This window comes from Calonectris borealis, chromosome 8, assembly GCF_964195595.1.
Source record: "Calonectris borealis chromosome 8, bCalBor7.hap1.2, whole genome shotgun sequence".
NCBI lineage: Eukaryota > Metazoa > Chordata > Aves > Procellariiformes > Procellariidae > Calonectris > Calonectris borealis.
The window spans coordinates 34,993,471-35,011,198 of NC_134319.1; the positions used below are offsets into that span (position 1 = coordinate 34,993,471).

Sequence of the window (17,728 nt, forward strand, 5' to 3'; positions counted from 1 at the left end):
CCCCAAACCTGAAGAGACAACCCCAGAGGCACCAACGACCAAGGCAGACTCTCCCACCACCCCCAAACCTGAAGACACAACCCCAGAGGCCACAGAGGCACCAACGACTAAGGCAGACTCTCCCACCACCCCCAAACCTGAAGACACAACCCCAGAGGCCACAGAGGCACCAACAACCAAGGCAGACTCTCCCACCACCCCCAAACCTGAAGAGACAACCCCAGAGGCACCAATGACCACGGCAGACACTCCCACTACGCCCAAACCTGAAGACACAACCCCAGAGGCCACAGAGGCACCAATGACCGAAGCAGACTCTCCCACCACCGCTAAGGTTGAAGATACAACACTTGAGGCCACAGAGGAACCAATAACCGAAGCGGAGTCTCCCACCACCCCCAAACCTGAAGACACAACCCCAGAGGCCACAGAGGCACCAACGACCAAGGCAGATTCTCCTACCACCCCCAAACCTGAAGACACAACCCCAGAGGCCACAGAGGCACCAATGACCGAAGCAGACTATCCTACCACCGCTAAGGTTGAAGATACAACACCTGAGGCCACAGAGGAACCAATAACCGAAGCGGAGTCTCCCACCACCCCCAAACCTGAAGACACAACCCCAGAGGCCACAGAGGCACCAATGACTGAAGCAGAGTATCCTACCACCGCTAAGGTTGAAGATATGACCCCTGAGGCCACGGAGGAACCAATGACCGAAGAAGACTCTCCCACCACCCCCAGCGCTGAAGAGCCAACCCCTGAGGCCACAGAGGCACCAACAACCAAAGCAGACTCTCCCACCACCCCCAAACCTGAAGACACAACCCCAGAGGCACCAACGACCAAGGTAGACTCTCCCACCACCCCCAAACCTGAAGACACAACCCCAGAGGCCACAGAGGCACCAACGACCAAGGCAGACTCTCCCACCACCCCCAAACCTGAAGACACAACCCCAGAGGCCACAGAGGCACCAACGACCAAGGCAGACTCTCCCACCACCCCCAAACCTGAAGACACAACCCCAGAGGCACCAACGACCAAGGCAGACTCTCCCACCACCCCCAAACCTGAAGACACAACCCCAGAGGCCACAGAGGCACCAACGACCAAGGCAGACTCTCCCACCACCCCCAAACCTGAAGACACAACCCCAGAGGCCACAGAGGCACCAACGACCAAGGCAGACTCTCCCACCACCCCCAAACCTGAAGACACAACCCCAGAGGCACCAACGACCAAGGCAGACTCTCCCACCACCCCCAAACCTGAAGACACAACCCCAGAGGCACCAACGACCAAGGCAGACTCTCCCACCACCCCCAAACCTGAAGACACAACCCCAGAGGCACCAGTGACCAAGGCAGACTCTCCCACCACCCCTAAACCTGAAGACACAACCCCAGAGGCACCAACGACCAAGGCAGACTCTCCCACCACCCCCAAACCTGAAGAGACAACCCCAGAGGCACCAGTGACCAAGGCAGACTCTCCCACCACCCCTAAACCTGAAGACACAACCCCAGAGGCACCAACGACCAAGGCAGACTCTCCCACCACCCCCAAACCTGAAGAGACAACCCCAGAGGCACCAGTGACCACGGCGGACACTCCCACCACCCCCAAACCTGAAGACACAACCCCAGAGGCCACAGAGGCACCAACGACCAAGGCAGACTCTCCCACCACCCCCAAACCTGAAGACACAACCCCAGAGGCACCAACGACCAAGGCAGACTCTCCCACCACCCCCAAACCTGAAGACACAACCCCAGAGGCACCAACGACCAAGGCAGACTCTCCCACCACCCCCAAACCTGAAGACACAACCCCAGAGGCACCAACGACCAAGGCAGACTCTCCCACCTCCCCCAAACCTGAAGACACAACCCCAGAGGCACCAACGACCAAGGCAGACTCTCCCACCACCCCCAAACCTAAAGAGACAACCCCAGAGGCACCAACGACCAAGGCAGACTCTCCCACCACCCCCAAACCTGAAGACACAACCCCAGAGGCCACAGAGGCACCAACGACCAAGGCAGACTCTCCCACCACCCCCAAACCTGAAGACACAACCCCAGAGGCCACAGAGGCACCAACGACCAAGGCAGACTCTCCCACCACCCCCAAACCTGAAGACACAACCCCAGAGGCACCAACGACCAAGGCAGACTCTCCCACCACCCCCAAACCTGAAGACACAACCCCAGAGGCACCAACGACCAAGGCAGACTCTCCCACCACCCCCAAACCTAAAGAGACAACCCCAGAGGCACCAACGACCAAGGCAGACTCTCCCACCACCCCCAAACCTGAAGACACAACCCCAGAGGCACCAACGACCAAGGCAGACTCTCCCACCACCCCCAAACCTGAAGACACAACCCCAGAGGCACCAACGACCAAGGCAGACTCTCCCACCACCCCCAAACCTGAAGACACAACCCCAGAGGCACCAACGACCAAGGCAGACTCTCCCACCACCCCCAAACCTAAAGAGACAACCCCAGAGGCACCAACGACCAAGGCAGACTCTCCCACCACCCCCAAACCTGAAGAGACAGCCCCAGAGCTGGTGACTGCAGCTAGGACTGTAACAATAACTGACAAAAAAGACAAAACAACAGCTAAAACTGTTACTACTCCTGTAACGGAAGAGCCGACAACTAAAACAGAAACGACCACGGTGAACAGAGAGATAACAACACCTAAGAAAGACAAAACTACTGTGCTTAAAGACTTGTTAACAAGTAGGAAAGACACAACTACTGTAACTACGGTGAAAACCGCTAAGCCAGCTGACTCTCCTAAAGGTAAGGACGATATTCCAAATACAACTCCTACAGCCAAGCAAGCTGTCACTACAACAGCTCAATCAGAAGCAACTACCATGGACAAAAAGACTGCAACAACGGCTGCAGAAGAAGAAGCAACCCCAGCTAAAGAAGACAAGACTCCCATACCAAAAGAGACTTCAATAGCTCAAAGAGAAGAAAGCCCTGTGACAACAGCAACTGTGACAACAGCAGCTGCAGCAGCTACAACTCCCATGCCCAAGCCCACTGTGTTGACAACAACTGCCAAAACAGATGCAACTCCTAAACCCAGGGAGATTGTGACAACAACTAAAGGAGACACAACTATGGAAACTAAGCAGCCTGTAGCAGCAGCTAAAGAGAGCCCAAGTCCTATTTGTGTTGTTGTAGAGCCAACAACAGCTGGTAAAAAAGAGGTAATGACCATCAAAGAAACTAGTGTCACACCTGAGAAAGAAATGGACGATGCCACTGAAAAGGCCCCTAGTATTGACAAGGGAGAGGAAACTACAGTTACCAAAGAGACCACGACAAGAGAGAAAAAAGACACAATAGAGGAAATGTTTATTGTTTCTAAAGGAACATCCAAGCCAACTATACATTTCCAGGAGGTTACTGACACGAGAGATGAGCCTCGTCCATCCGACCAGGAAACCCTGCCAGTAAAAGAAGAGCCTGAGATAAACAACAAGCCTTTAATTCAAACTGCAGACTTGCCAATTTTAACTGGAGAAACACAAGGTAATTGCATTCCGGTAGGTACAAAAGCACCCATAACTCAACCAGAGGGCACAACAAAACACGTGAGTAAAAGACATGCAAGACTCTTCTATCTGGTGCCGTCGTGGCACTCCTGTGCCGGTGGCCAACCATGACCACGGTGCTAGAGCTGCCAGCATCCGTTTTCAATTGTGTTGTTATGGAAATTCTCCATGTAGTTAGAACAGTGATCTTGTTTCAGTAATTGGTCCACCTGAAAAACGTTTGCTGTAAGTACTGTGGAAGATGCAAACACAAAAAGTCGAGGGCAAAGAAGATACGTTCCTAAGTCTCATGAAAACATTGCTAGGGAGTCAGGCTGAATACCCACCATTACTCATGGTACCTAACCTGGCATTTGGAAGTCACATGCAAAAAATGTCACATAAGACAGACAAAAAGTCTTTTCCTTGTGATCTCTTTCCTCTGTGCTTTTTGCCACATTTTTCATGTCCTCACAGTTTATTTTAATCAGATAGAGCCCCTAAGTTCTTGGGCAATTTTTTATGTATTTTGGGGAAAAAAAAAGTTTTTTTAGATGGAAAGTACTTGGATTTTTGCCCAAAACAGATTCATCCTTCCTTTATATTTAACCAGAAGTAAATGTAAATGGTTTTTTAAGAAATAAGGAGGGGGAGGGGAACCCCCCAGAGCAGCTTGGAGAAACATCAAGTAACCATCCCAGAGCATGAAGAAATTAAATGAGGAACATAGCATACGATGCATTTATAGGTCTTTTCCTGAATTACAGGTACTCAGGTAGGCAATAAGTGATGATATCCATACCTACTCAGGTAAACGGCTGGTCTTGCACTCCTGGGACCAAAACACGAGAGCCAAACTTTCCAAGAATCTCTCTCAAATGAGTAATTAAACCCTTTGCGTGGCAAGGGCCAGGCAGAGGCCTGAACGACAGCGAGCCCCGAGCATCGCCCGCCACAAGCGACCGCATTTAACAGCCGCAGGCGGCGGGCAGGGCCAGGTAACGCACTTTCTCTGTGTTTTGCAGCGAAGGACGAGAAGGACCTGTGCAGCGGGAAGCCGGCGGACGGCATGGTGGCGCTACCGAACGGCACCCTGGCCGTCTTCCGAGGTAAGCCGGCCCCGGCCCCGGCCCCCGGCCCCCATCCTCCTCCTCCTCCTCCTCCCGCCCCGTCCCCTACCCCCCAGCGCCTCAGGGCTGCCGCCGGGGCAGGAGCCGCCTCAGCCGCGTGCTGAGGGCGGGAGCGCGGAAAGGCGGGAAGGGGACCCTCGTCTGCAGCGCGTCCCTGCGTCTGTCTGTCCGTCGGTCCACGCACCTTTCACCGCGTCTCCTCCCGCCGCGCAGGTCACTACTACTGGCTGCTGAACGGCAGGAGCCCGCCGACGACCAACCCCCGCCGGATCAGCGACGGCTGGGGCATCCCGTCCCCCATCGACGCCGTCTTCTCCAGGTGCAACTGCGACGGCAAGACCTTCTTCATCAAGGTGGGGAGCCCTCCCTGCGGGCAGGCGGGAGGGCGCACCGGGAGGACAAGGCCGGCTTTAAAGAAGGTGCAGGTTTTGAAATGCGGGCCCGCGGAGGAGGAGCCGCGTGTTGGTCATTAGAAGAAATGGTGTTTTCACACAGCGTGGTGGCTTTGAAACTCTGCGGGTGAAGGTGCCCCAGCTGCCCCTCGTCTGCTTGTCAGGGGAAAACTCAATTCAGGGTTTTTTTCCCCTGTAATTGGCTAGGAGACACAGCATTGACAGAATAACTGGTAATTGAGTAATATTTACACATGAGCCACACTTCAAAAAAATCCAGCTCTTTAAAATGTGATATTTTATCATGTCTTTCCCTTGCCCACACACGGCCTATATTAGTTCCCAGTACATTTCCCTTCCTGAAAGAAGATGATAATGAAATGCACACGCCTCGTTAAAGACATAATGCAGTTATGTCCCAATTAATCACTCGGTCCTGGAATTCAAGCAGCTTTTTCCACCTGCGAGAGAAAGCGAACCACTTTGTTCAGTAACCACTCTTAACAGTTCATTTCTAAGATACTCTATTCCTACTCAAAGGCGGTGTTAAAAGACTGCAGAAGGTATTTTATGAAGTTATATTTTTTTCCTGTTTTTAATGGATGTAGGAGGAGTGATTCCAGTCAGTTTTACAATGTAGTTATCAAAATCCTAGTGTTGTGATTATTTTTCATGTCTGTGTTGAAGCTTAATTACCAAGAATGAATTTCCTCTAAAGCTCATTCTTTCCTTAAATCATCAGGGCCCCCTATACTGGCGTTTCACTAACGGTGTTATGGATAAAGGCTATCCCAAACCTCTTGCAAATGGATTTGCAGGGCTAAGTGGGAAAATAGTAGCAACCCTCCCCGTGGCAAGATACAACAACAGACCAGAATCTGTTTATTTTATCAAAAAAGGTATGTCTCATATTTTAGAAGTTCACAGACGATCAGGAAGTGCTTGGATTGCATTAGTCAGGAATAAAACACCATTTCTCTTGACTGAAAGGCATCTTTCTTTCAAAACCAGAAAGATAAGTGATGTCAGAGTGTGCTAGGTGGTCAAAAAATAGCCTGAAGCTTTAAAAATTTGTATTAGTACTTACAGATCTTCAAGTGTATTTTAAATGGACAGGACTGTAAGGGATAGAATCCAGCATCTTAGTGAACAAACATTAAAATAAGTTTTATCTGGTGGTAAAACTATTTTAGTCTCAAGTTAGTTAGAGAAGGGGAGGCTTTAATCTTACTAGTTCATACCGATGTATGGAAATCTCCCTCCCCATTTCTTATTCCATATTACATTATGTAATATGTAATTTCCTTATCTTATATGAATGATGTACTGCCAACATAAGAATTGTTATCCAAATTTAAAAAGCAGAGGTTAAGGAAATGCCAATCTTTTTCTGGACTCCAGCCCTCCTCTCGTGCAGCCCAAAATGATGGTCGTACCCTCTCCTCGATAAGTAGGAATGATGGCAGCAAAAGCAGTTCCCCTGGAATTGTACTTACTACAGTAACTAATGAGCCCGCAGGAGATACCGCTACATCTAGAAGCACATGTTGGATTTGGAGAGCAAGGCTTTTATCTCAAAATGTAGGAATGGATATAAAAAGCTGAAGGCTGCAGCAGCTGTAGATGTATTAAAATGCTGCTATTGATTTCCTGTGTGATACGGATATCAGCGACATTTTCATCTCTGATCTAGCTGGTGGTTTGGTGGTTTTGTTGTTTTTTTGTTTTTCTTAACCAAATGAAACAAATGCCTATTTTAGATGGCAACATGCAACAGTATGTGTACAGACAAGAACCCGCCAAGAAGTGTCAAAGAAGAACCCACGTTACCGTAAGATACCCAGTTTACGTCCCGAGACTTGTAATAAGAAGACGCTTTCAACGTGCAGTAAGAATGCCAAGCGTTATTCAGACTGTCAGAATCAACCCATATCCATCTGGTAACTTATGTTTATTAAGTTTCTTTTATACAACCGTTTTAATCTTAGTAGTTTCTGAAACACAACATTCTGTTCCATTTTTTTTTAAATATAGTACTTTTAAAGTTTTTTAATCCAATAGATCTCGCTTGCTGTAGATGATACAAGCAAATAATAGCTTACAGCAGACACACGGCGACACCTCCTAACTTAAGTTTTCTTTTGCTTGCAGGAGTTTTGCGCAAGGAAATCAAAACAAATACCTACTGGAGAGGGCTCCCGAAAGTAATTCATTCAACTATATCGCTACCCAACTACAATAAGCCAGATGGCTATGATTATTATGCCTTCTCTTACAGTAAGTTAAAGCTAATGCAAGTTACTATACATTTCAAAAGACTAAGGGATGGGGAAGAAAGAAGCGTGAGGTTACTGCTTGTGATTCTGCAAGACTAATTTTAAGCACTACTAAAAAGTCCTGAGAATTAAAACGTTTCCTGTAATCAAGAGATGTTTCTATTAAAAATGAATAGTTACAGGACAACTAGCAGCAACAAGGTACAATGATTCAAACTAGCCAGTTGTGGAACGCATTGCTGTAAGAGTTCAGGCTTATGAAGTGACAACAAACCTGACATATTGTATTAATGATAGAGTGAAATCCTTGGACCACTACACATCGATAGTTTTTTCACTGGCTTCCATGGAGCTATGTTTCTGACAAAACAAAACAAAAAAGGGAGGGACACGAACCATTTTGCTTCACAGGAAAAAATTATTCATGATTCTAGATCCTTTCCCTCTAGCCAGGATCATGTAAAAGCATTCCTCAGAATTTTCTGTATTATTCAGAAAAAAAAGCTCTAAGAACTAGCCGTATCCAAATACAGGATACTGAAGTAAGTCTCTGCCAGTATGATCTAATTCCTAACCTGAAAGTAGGCCAATTCACACTCGGGGACCATGGAGTTCCCACTTTTGTAGTCAGTGCAGGATTGTTTAGTTTCTAGTTTGTTTGATTTCCGAATTCTTAAGACTATTTCTGTGTTCTAGCAGTATAAGAGTATTCGTCCCTACTCCCTGTTCTTGGGACAGATTCAATTATTAGCAGTACTGTAAAACTTAGCTAAACACAAAGAAGGACATGTAAAAAATAAAGTTGAGGACAAAAGTTCATTGTTATAGCTGCTCAACTCCATATATATATTTATGTGGAATGAAAAATCTGTTATTCATGCCTAAATGAAATTAAAAGGAAGGCTTTAACTTCAAGATTCTTTCCATGTATTAACTGTAGTTTCTGGAATTTAATTCTGACATATCTTCATTTCAGATCGGTACTACAGTCTGGATGTTGGCAAAAGAATAGCAAGACCTGTTACCGCTCTCACAGGAAAGACTGTATCCAAAGACTGGTACAACTGCCCTAGCAAGTGATGCACAGCAGAGGATTTTAAAAAAAGATGCCATTTGAATGTTGACATTTTGTCTAATTTTATTAATAAAGACATTGAAATGTGTGCACACAAATCTAAGTATAAAATGCTGCTTTAAGCTCTGGCTTCATTACACTAAAGCAACCACAGGCAAACTGGCACTTTTGTATACACAGCTGTAATTACTTTACAGATCATTTAACTAATATTTCCTCTGTTCAGGCCTCCTCTGCCTCCCATTGCATGAGTGACACCTGTGTTGGGAAGGAAAACAAATGCATTAATAGAAATCCTTTTCACCCTTTTAATCAACCATTGGTACATGTGATACTTCATCCTTCCGTAAGGAATTGCCACTGCAGTGGAGCACTTCCTTTCTGGTAAAATTGAAGCTCCCCCTTCCTCCCCTAGAGCCTGCGATATGGATACATTCTACTTCTGTCATTTAAAAGAAGGTTGCTGGCTTGTGATCCTATCTCGGGCCCCGCGCCAAAAGAACAAGTATAGCATTCTTACCGTATCTGAAATCAGATAGTCCCTCCCTTTTGTTATTAAGTGGTGATAGACTAGAAAGAAAATCTATCCTCGGTCCACCTCCTCGCCTTTTTTTCCCATTTAAAATACCAGATACCTGTATTTCAATGCTACTATCAAGTCTTCTGTGATGTTAAAATAATGCCAACCTGAATATAATTCATCTAAGGCTTTTTCTTAACAGAGAAGTTGCAAACAATAATTTATTGTCACGGTTTAACTCTATACTGCATTACAAAAATCTGTAACACTTCTATAAACTTTTTTTGCTGGTTTTTTATATCGGTGTAAGACATAGTGAGATAGTAACTGGAATCCCTACGTACTAAATGGGAAACTGAAATGTAATGTTAAAAACGAAGATTTCTAAACTTATGTCCTAACATAAATTTTTAAAATCTCCTTTTAAAAATTTGTGAAGTTTACGATCTACTGCACTTTACTTTCTCCCCATTGATGAGAACCAAGTGCCACGTAAGAAGAAAGTTTGCCTATCTAAAAACCGCTCAGGCTAACATACTAAAACGAAACTACAGAACTCTTAGGGTAACGTATTGAAAGCTAGGGTAGGGATGCTGTATTATTTAATGTCATACAAGCACACACAGACGTACACAGTAGTACTTCATATATGGTCCCCACAGGAAGAATGTACTAAAAACTTGTTTTAAAGAAAGAGAGTCTGAATTTGAGCACCCGCGAATGCTTACCCCTCTGTCTGTTGAACTGACGACCACGAACACCCGTTCTTAATGTCGGTGGCTGAAGTCTGACACGTCGAAATGGCTTGGGCTGATTACTGCTTGTGTCTGTGAAGAAGCGGAAACGCAGGAAAGAATGTCTGTGTCTAGTGGTTTCTCACTGTTAATGTTTACATGATTTGATATGCATTATGCTCTCGAATTTACTTTGAAATTACGAAGGCGCATCCTTATTTCATTGACATATTCTCTGATATAAATAAAAGCCTCAAAAGAAGTAAGCTTGGGACTTCTTTCATCCCCTATGCTAGGTGGTAAATTGGTAACTCAACAATGATTTTTTTCTTTGACGATTTAATTGAATTAAAAAATATTTTTAAATCTGATATCAAACATAACAGTGGATAGAATCACCAAAGTATCAATAACTTTGGCTCCTTGAAGCATTATTCTTACTATGGCCTACTCTAGTTACTGCGGTCCAAGTAAAAATTGTTTGCCGTTCAGACTATAGGCATCAAAACATGATGCTGCTCTAAGGGTTCTATCTTATTTTGTGTATCTTGGCTATCAGCAGTGCATGATGCTGGTCCAAAACGTTCCCACGCTTAATGAAATGGTATTGAACAACAGCTTCCAGCAATTAACCCGTACCTGCAGATGAACTAGAAGGAGGATCTTGACTAGTGGAAGGAAGATCTGACTCATCAGATGCTTGAACAGATTCTTCTTCTTGCTGGCTATCAATTTCTAGGCCTGCTTCTGAAGTAATTCTAGAAGAGAAGGAGAGGGAGGAAAAACATGTAAGTGTATTCATAGTTTCAAAAAGCTCAGGGAAAAAAGCATCATCTCAGAGCAGAAAGATTCCTATGCAAATGTCTTGCCCCAGAAATTCTCACTGGTTTTATTCTGTTTTCTCCTGTCCCCCCTGCTCCAGTCATGAGAGATTTTTCTGGCTTTTAGAAAAACAACAATGTAATTTCCTTGATATGCAGCCCAACTCCAGATGCATATTCAACATACTAGTTGTCTTTCAGAGGCGGTCACAGAACCTATTTAATAACAATAACTAAAAAACCTAACGTGATGGTGGTATGTTTAGATAGGGGAAAAGTGAAGCGGAGGGACCATACTGACCGGTTGTGCCTAAAGATCCCTCACTGGTGCAATACCTAAGTTATTTTGTCTTCAAAAGACAAAAACCAAACAGCATTATAGGGCTGGAAAAAAAATTAAACATTCAATTTAATTTAAATGCAGCTCACTTTCTGGTATACATTTTATTTACCTTGATTAGCATATAAAAACTGTTAGAAGATGATAACTAAAACTCAAACTGTGGGAAATACCTGTTCTCTGCTAGCAACAGATTGACTTGGTCTCCTATCAAGCTAAAAGCCTGTTCTGAACTACAGATTGTTCTGTGAACCACTTAGTTCCTCTATGGATATACTTCTCATTCACTAAAGATTAGATGGTTTTGTAAGAAACAAATATGAGACCTTAACATTAGAATAGCCATCCTATGCTCTATTTACTCGTAGGCAGACTATTGCAGTCCAAGTTGGTGCTGCATCAAGAAAACTGTGTGGCATATTTAACTTGCAGCAGTAACATTTTATTTCCTTATGACCAAACCTCCTACCTCCTGCAATCAGTAGATAAAAGTTTAGGTAAACTGTGATCTTTTATTATTATGCAACCAATAAAAATAAAAAGTAAAATATAGCAGAAAATGATAACCTACCCCCTTTTAGATTTGTAATGTATTTGATCATAATACAAAATATAGCAATTATTATAAATATTAAAAATTGCATTTGCAAAGTGGAAGACAAAATTTGTCTATCAAATTCCTAAGACCTGCTTATTCCCCTCCCTTGTGCTACATCTTTTGTACTTGCACTGCCTTAACTGAATGACCGAGGAGTCATTTTCTCTATTAACAAACAGGAATGCTTTAGCCTTTATTCTACAAACCTCAGTCCTTCAAACTGAGGCCTTTACCATCAGTATTTGATTACTACAGAGTCCTCTGCCTTCTGAAAAAATACAGGTATCTTTTTTTACTTGGTGACTTTTATATTAGCTATGTTAAATCAGAAGAAGAAAATCAGAAGAAAATCTTTGGTTTTAGACGAAAAGGTCAGATTGTACTACTTCACAAAATTACTAAATCCTGTTTGGACTGTCCTTCCTACCAGAAGAGGTTAAATTGAAAATGAACCACACACACACTTGGATGAAAACAAATTATTAAAACTAACAGGCCATCAAGTCTTAGTGAACCCAACAAGTCATAGTTTACCCTTCAGATTCTGCCTCTGCAAAAACTTCATCCCCATCGTCACCCGCTCCAGCCTCTGTAGTGGTGGACAGATTGCCAGTAGACGTCGTAACCATTGGAACAGACTGAGAAGCATGCTCTGAAGCGTCAGCTGATGCACTTTCAGTAAAAACGGTCACTGTACAGGGAAGGGTTCAATAAACATCGAGTTAGTTTGAATTTCCTACAGAAAAACTATGGAAATCTTAGGCGTTGCTACTCCTGACGTAGCAATAAACACTATAACAACAATAATCTAATTCTTTTCTGGAAAGTCAAGGTTTAAAACCTTGACTTCACCCTGCAAATTTCTTGCCACTTACCTGGTGCTGCTACTTGTAATGGTGTTGTGGGAACGCTACGACCACCTGATTCTTCCTCATGAGCAAGGAATAGTGGGGTCTCATACATTCCTAAACCTGCAACACAAAGTTGTGGTGACAATTAAAATAGCCAGCTGAAAAACAGGTCTTTTCTCTGTACACTTGATGAAATCCAGTGATTTGTACTTAAATATGGAGACTTTTGTTATTTTAAGCTGCCAGAGCTAATGATAATTTATTGAAAGGTAAAACCTTGATGAAAATATTTCTATTTGTTTTACTTTCATCCTTTTCTTATGCCACTATTTCGCTGTGAGCTTTCTTCGAAGAGAGAAATACTGTTCCATACTGTTCCATGCTGACAGGGATGCATGGGAAAGGGACTGATTCAGGACAACAGTAACAACAATACAGACAAAGTGCTTAGCCATCTCTTAGCAGGTAAGGATATATCCCAAAGATTTCTTTGCATTTGCTGTTTTCCCCTATTATTTTACCACAGGAAAGCTACAACCAACAGTAAAATTAAAGTTAAAAGCCATTCTTTCAATATTTCATTTCTCCTTAAATGAAGTTTCTTGTGCCCAGCAGGCAATTTGTCCTACAGAAAGTTTCAGCTTCTCTGGTTCAGGAGCCTGTTGTTCCCACCCACAGAAGCATTCTACTTTTTAAACCATATTACAAATAGAAGGAAATATTACAGCTTGAAGGAAACACCTTTTTACTTTCTGTTAGTCTCTCTCTGCTGACAATTACTTAAGAGTCACAGGTTTCCACACTTCAACAAGTGCCTGAAGTAGAATTGCATTTTATTAACTGCATTATTTGTTTTTTACTCTAGCAACCATGGAAAAGAAAGTACAGAAATCGTTTACCTCCTTGTGATGCAAGCTGACCAAGATCAGAGTGACTTGAGCTAGTTTGTGGCATATCTTCAGGGGGTCCAAATCTGAATCTAGGAACTCCAGCTACCTGGGGAGAACTATCCAAAAAAAGATATAAGGAATTCTGCAATTTTTCCAATGATGGGGGGAAGGGGAAGGGGCAACTTTCTGATCAGAACAAGAGAACAAATTATGCATGACACAACATAAATTAATACTGACCATAAAAATCAGCTAAACTACTGCTAATTAAATAGTAATTAGTTTCTTAAACTTGTTTGGACGGCATCCGAAATCAGTAAAACAGTCCTGAAGAGAATATTCTTTACTTATTCATCCTATGAATTCTCACAATTTTAAATAGATTGCTGAACATGTCCAGAACCGACAAAAACAGAGATAACTTTTCCTACTTTTATTGGTAATATTAGTGGGCAGCACGGGGGGGAGGGGTGTGTGAAATAAAAAACCTTTTTTTTTTTTTGCTTAATCTCTTCTTAAGTCAGTAAGTTACAATACATTGGAGATGATCTGCTTCCTAATTTGCTGGAAAGTTTCATGATACGCAGTTCAAATAATGATTACTTGTTCGTCGATGCAGTCATCTATCATACTACTTAGCACGTTTTAGCATGTTACTCCAATCACAAGTTCATTTCATTTGAATTCATTTTCATTCCACTGAAAAAATAGAAAGAAATAGATGCTTTTTTCTTTTTCTTGGCATCTACTTACTGAATGGCTTCTGCAAACCCATCTGTACGATGTGGAACTACAAGAGTTGGTGTGCTTGGAACTGTTCTGTCCTCATCATCAAAGAAGTGTTGCTGCTGCAAAAAAAGAGACTGATATGAGAGCCTACAATGTATTTCCAGTTTCTACCAAGCCAAGTTAATGGTTGGTTTGCTTTTTCCACATTGTCCAGCAAAACAAAGACAGATTTAGCTCTAACAAAATTCTTGTCTAATTTGAGACATCTAAATCCAAGCTAGTTATATACATTGCCCTTACAGACGGTAAAAAAAAAAAACAAACCCAAAACAAAACCCATACATTTGCAGGGCACCCATCTTTCAAAGGATTTTTAGACATTTACTCCATGAGATCATCATACCATCGAAGTGCCACATCTCCCTGTTGACTACAAAGGAATCTTAGGGTGACTCATTCATAAATAGATATGAATCATCTGTCTTAATCTGGATTGCTGTAACGTACCTACCATATGGGTTTTTTCACATATCAAATCATCTTTTCCCTATAGGCTTGTGTCCTTTGTTCCCATGTTGCCTAGAAAGCCAGAAACCTCAGCTCCCTCTTCCCTCATAAGGCATTCTCTTCATCTCCCTGTCTTCCTCCCACATCTTTCAAACCTTTTTCTCCAAAATAGTCCTCAACTCCCTGCCATGTGCTCAGTTACTGTCCAGGCAAAAATCAGTAGGTACTGAGACCAGTTCCAAGCAGAAATTGAACGACAGAATCAAAAGCAGAATCAAAAACTGAGCTGATGCCTTTGATCTCAGAAAAGATACTTCTTTAGTCAGTCATTCTTTCTCCCCTCCTTCACTGAACTTGCATTTGTTCTCTTAAATACAGTTAAAGTTGGATAAAGGGTTCAAAATTAGCTGAAGGAGACAGACAGAAAGCTTAAATGAATTAGCTTTGTTCCCTTAGGATGAGGCTGAAAACCTTTTTTCCCCCCCAGTAATATATCCACTTTAAAGATTGATTCTAAAAACAAGTAACTAAAACTGCCTTGGACAAAACAAATTCAAACTCTTTTGAAGAGCTTTAGCTTCCTGGGACTTTTCTAGTATTTGCCTTCCACTAACACAGAAATTAACAGGACTAAGACACTATACTATCTGCAAGGCTACAGAAACCATCCCACGTCTGAAGTCAGCAGCTAGACTTCTTTAAAAAACAAAATAAAACCCAAGAGTAATGAAAGTTCCCTCAATGCAGATTTTTAGTAGTAGACTTCAGAATACTTACCATCCCACCTATACCAGGAGTTAGCTGAAGTCCACGGCCCACCGACTGTCTTCGAGTCATCTGGATTCTCTTTATAGTAAAGAAAAAATGAAGTAACGTGAATGTTTTCCTGGAATTCTAATAACATACAATTGTTCAATCAGAGCCAAGGATAGTGGCTAAATGAGTAAGTGTAACAATGACAAGTCAGTGTGCAACACTGCTCAGTACAGGCATCATACCTTCTTACAGAACAGACCACGGCAGCAGCTACTCCACATCTCGTATCTGCTGCCTGGTCTAATCACGAAAAATAATCATGTAGGTTTAAATTCTGGGTAAGCAACATTACTATCTTACTCAACTTTCTACTGAGGACAGAAAACTTGAACACAGAAATATTGTGGCCCCAAGCCTCGGAACAAGTTAATGGTAAAGGATAATTTCAGTCCGGATATTTTTGCAGAATTCAGAGGCGGAGACTAATAAAAACCCCTGCCAACCTGTCTGAGTTACAACCTGTTCAAGAACAACTTTTGTAGTGGAAATATCAGCAGTCACTGACTGAAACAACATTGGTATAATAACTTCAAGATACAAATCCATGATGAGGGCCTTACTGCTTTTAATGTTCCCTGTCCAGCCATAACCTGCAGGACAAGACATGTTAAGTCAGTTTGCTCAGCTACCATTTTTAGGATGCTAAATAGATGTAATCCATTTTTACAATAGGCAGAGTACTTGGGTTTTATTTAGAAGAAATCATACAGTAATTTTTTAAGAGTCTTCTGAACTGCTAAAGATAGTTTATACCTGTACTGGAGGACCCAGTTCTTGAGGAGGAGCATGAATAGTTAGTCGTGGGGGCAGTGGATGTGGTGGTCTGCGTGGCGACTGTGGGGGCCGAGGGGCCTGTCTCTCCGAGGCAGATGACGGCTGCTGTTCTCTTGAACTTTCATGAGGAAAAGTGGACTCCGCAGCACTTGTACTCCCTTCTCCTAAAACACACGGAAGTATAGAGGAGTAAACCCGCGCCCTCCAAACTGAGTTGAAAACATGAAGGTAAGTCTTCAAATTCCGCTACTACATTAACACAGACATTGTTACCCTTGCAAGAGTGGGGACAGCTCAGTACTGTTATTTAAAATCACTTAAAAGAGGACTTGTGCCAGCTACGTCAACACCAGCACCAAAACAAACTATTGATTATTCAAGTGCTGATTTAGAGAGAGATTAATTTACTGACTCATCAACAGCAGTTTCCATAGCAACCAGAGCTTGCAGGGTTTCCAAAGGACTGTAGAATAAATCCAGAAAAGAACATTTCAAAAAAAATCTACATTTCAGGTTAAAATGGTCTTCAGCATTTCGCCTGATATTCTTACTTTTAAGTGCACATTTTAACACATGCAAACCAGCTTCTACATTTTCCCCCCTTACAGACACAAACTTTGAAGAAACATGGAATAACCATACCACTGTTTTGAGAATCTGCTGCCCTCTGGTTGCTTTCGCCTCCTCCCATGCTTTCCTCGGTTTCTGTTCCAGGATCTGTACCGTCAGCACCCTAAAAAAACCACATAAACACAGTATGACTTAGCACTAAACAACTTATAGGCTGTAAAGAGAATATAAAAGCAGTACAAAAGCATTCGGAAAGTAAACAAAGTAAAATATATGAAAATCTTAAAATACTTGGAGATACAAATCAGGTAAATCTACAGAATCAGGTAAATGTATACAACTGTGTGAAATTTCAGAAGTTTTGCATATCTGTACGTACACAAACGTGAACAATGTAGCCATCATCATTTAATAATAATAGACAGTGAAATATCCAACTTTTGAAGAAACTGCCTTACTAGCTTTGCAACTACAATATGTGTTGCTAGCTCCTGTACTTTGCATTTTCATTCAGCATTCTTAAACATTCAAAGTTGATTTTTCTTGTGAAAACACCAGTTATAGCAGAAATTACTATCATCTACTAGCAGCCTCAATTTTCTGGGATGAATTCATACCAAGATTTTCTCTTTCAACTATTCAAATTTCTGCAGATGCAATACCAATTTATTCCAAGAAATTTAACAGAATATAAAAAAAAGGTACAAATCTCACCTCAGCATCATCTGCTTCATATCCATCATTACCATCAGCACTACCAGTTCCTTCATTACTATCATCACCTTCATCTCCCATCCCTGTGTCTTCATCATCATCCTCATCTTCCTCTTCCTCATCCTCATAGTCCTATAAGATCATAAAAAAGCCTTAAGGAAGTGCGGAAAGGGTAGTGGAATAATTTCAAATCTTGAAATGCTACATTTCACTTTGTGGTACATAGACCACCTCTGTCTGTGGATCTCTTTCTGAAGATGTTCAGCATTTATTATCCACAGAGGACATGTATTTTTCAATTGCTGACCTTGGCTGGCTGCCACAGACACCCACCCAGCCACTCCTTCACTCCCTCTTCCACAGGACAAGGATAGAAAATACAATGGAGAAGCTTGAGGGTCAAGATAAAGGCAGGCAGATCAC

The 17,728-nt window shown here is 42.7% G+C and overlaps 2 protein-coding genes across 4 annotated transcripts in view; one reads left to right on the forward strand and one right to left on the reverse strand.

Moving 5' to 3' along the window:
* The first annotated feature begins 232 nt into the window (after positions 1-232).
* LOC142085226 (uncharacterized) lies at positions 233-9,950 on the forward strand. The gene is made up of 8 exons (XM_075157017.1): positions 233-778; positions 2,537-3,566; positions 4,594-4,677; positions 4,912-5,051; positions 5,833-5,989; positions 6,851-7,030; positions 7,242-7,367; positions 8,343-9,950. Exons 1-8 carry the CDS (start codon positions 233-235, stop codon positions 8,444-8,446), a joined length of 2,367 nt encoding a protein of 788 aa, XP_075013118.1. The 3' UTR covers positions 8,447-9,950.
* TPR (translocated promoter region, nuclear basket protein) overlaps positions 8,479-17,728 on the reverse strand; it is a 42,455-nt gene continuing 33,205 nt past the window's right edge. The window contains exons 41-51 of one of the 3 annotated variants that reach the window (XM_075156975.1): positions 17,306-17,437; positions 16,664-16,754; positions 16,001-16,185; positions 15,209-15,277; positions 13,949-14,040; positions 13,205-13,311; positions 12,330-12,425; positions 11,989-12,145; positions 10,335-10,453; positions 9,690-9,788; positions 8,479-8,699 (exon numbers count right to left, since the gene is read on the reverse strand). In XM_075156975.1, the coding sequence (XP_075013076.1) occupies positions 8,644-8,699; positions 9,690-9,788; positions 10,335-10,453; positions 11,989-12,145; positions 12,330-12,425; positions 13,205-13,311; positions 13,949-14,040; positions 15,209-15,277; positions 16,001-16,185; positions 16,664-16,754; positions 17,306-17,437 (1,203 nt within the window). In that variant the 3' untranslated portion in view covers positions 8,479-8,643. Of the gene's footprint in view, positions 8,700-9,689; positions 9,789-10,334; positions 10,454-11,988; positions 12,146-12,329; positions 12,426-13,204; positions 13,312-13,948; positions 14,059-15,208; positions 15,278-16,000; positions 16,186-16,663; positions 16,755-17,305; positions 17,438-17,728 lie in introns of all 3 variants that reach the window. The other 2 variants (XM_075156974.1, XM_075156973.1) reach the window with 2 other exon arrangements.

Bases quoted from the DNA above. Each gene is read 5' to 3' on its own strand.
- LOC142085226 (XM_075157017.1), top strand. From the start codon at position 233: ATGACCACGGCAGACACTCCCACTACGCCCAAACCTGAAGACACAACC. The intron at 7,031-7,241 runs GTAACTTATGTT...TTTTGCTTGCAG, and splicing joins AATCAACCCATATCCATCTG to GAGTTTTGCGCAAGGAAATC. The intron at 7,368-8,342 runs GTAAGTTAAAGC...TCTTCATTTCAG, and splicing joins TTATTATGCCTTCTCTTACA to ATCGGTACTACAGTCTGGAT.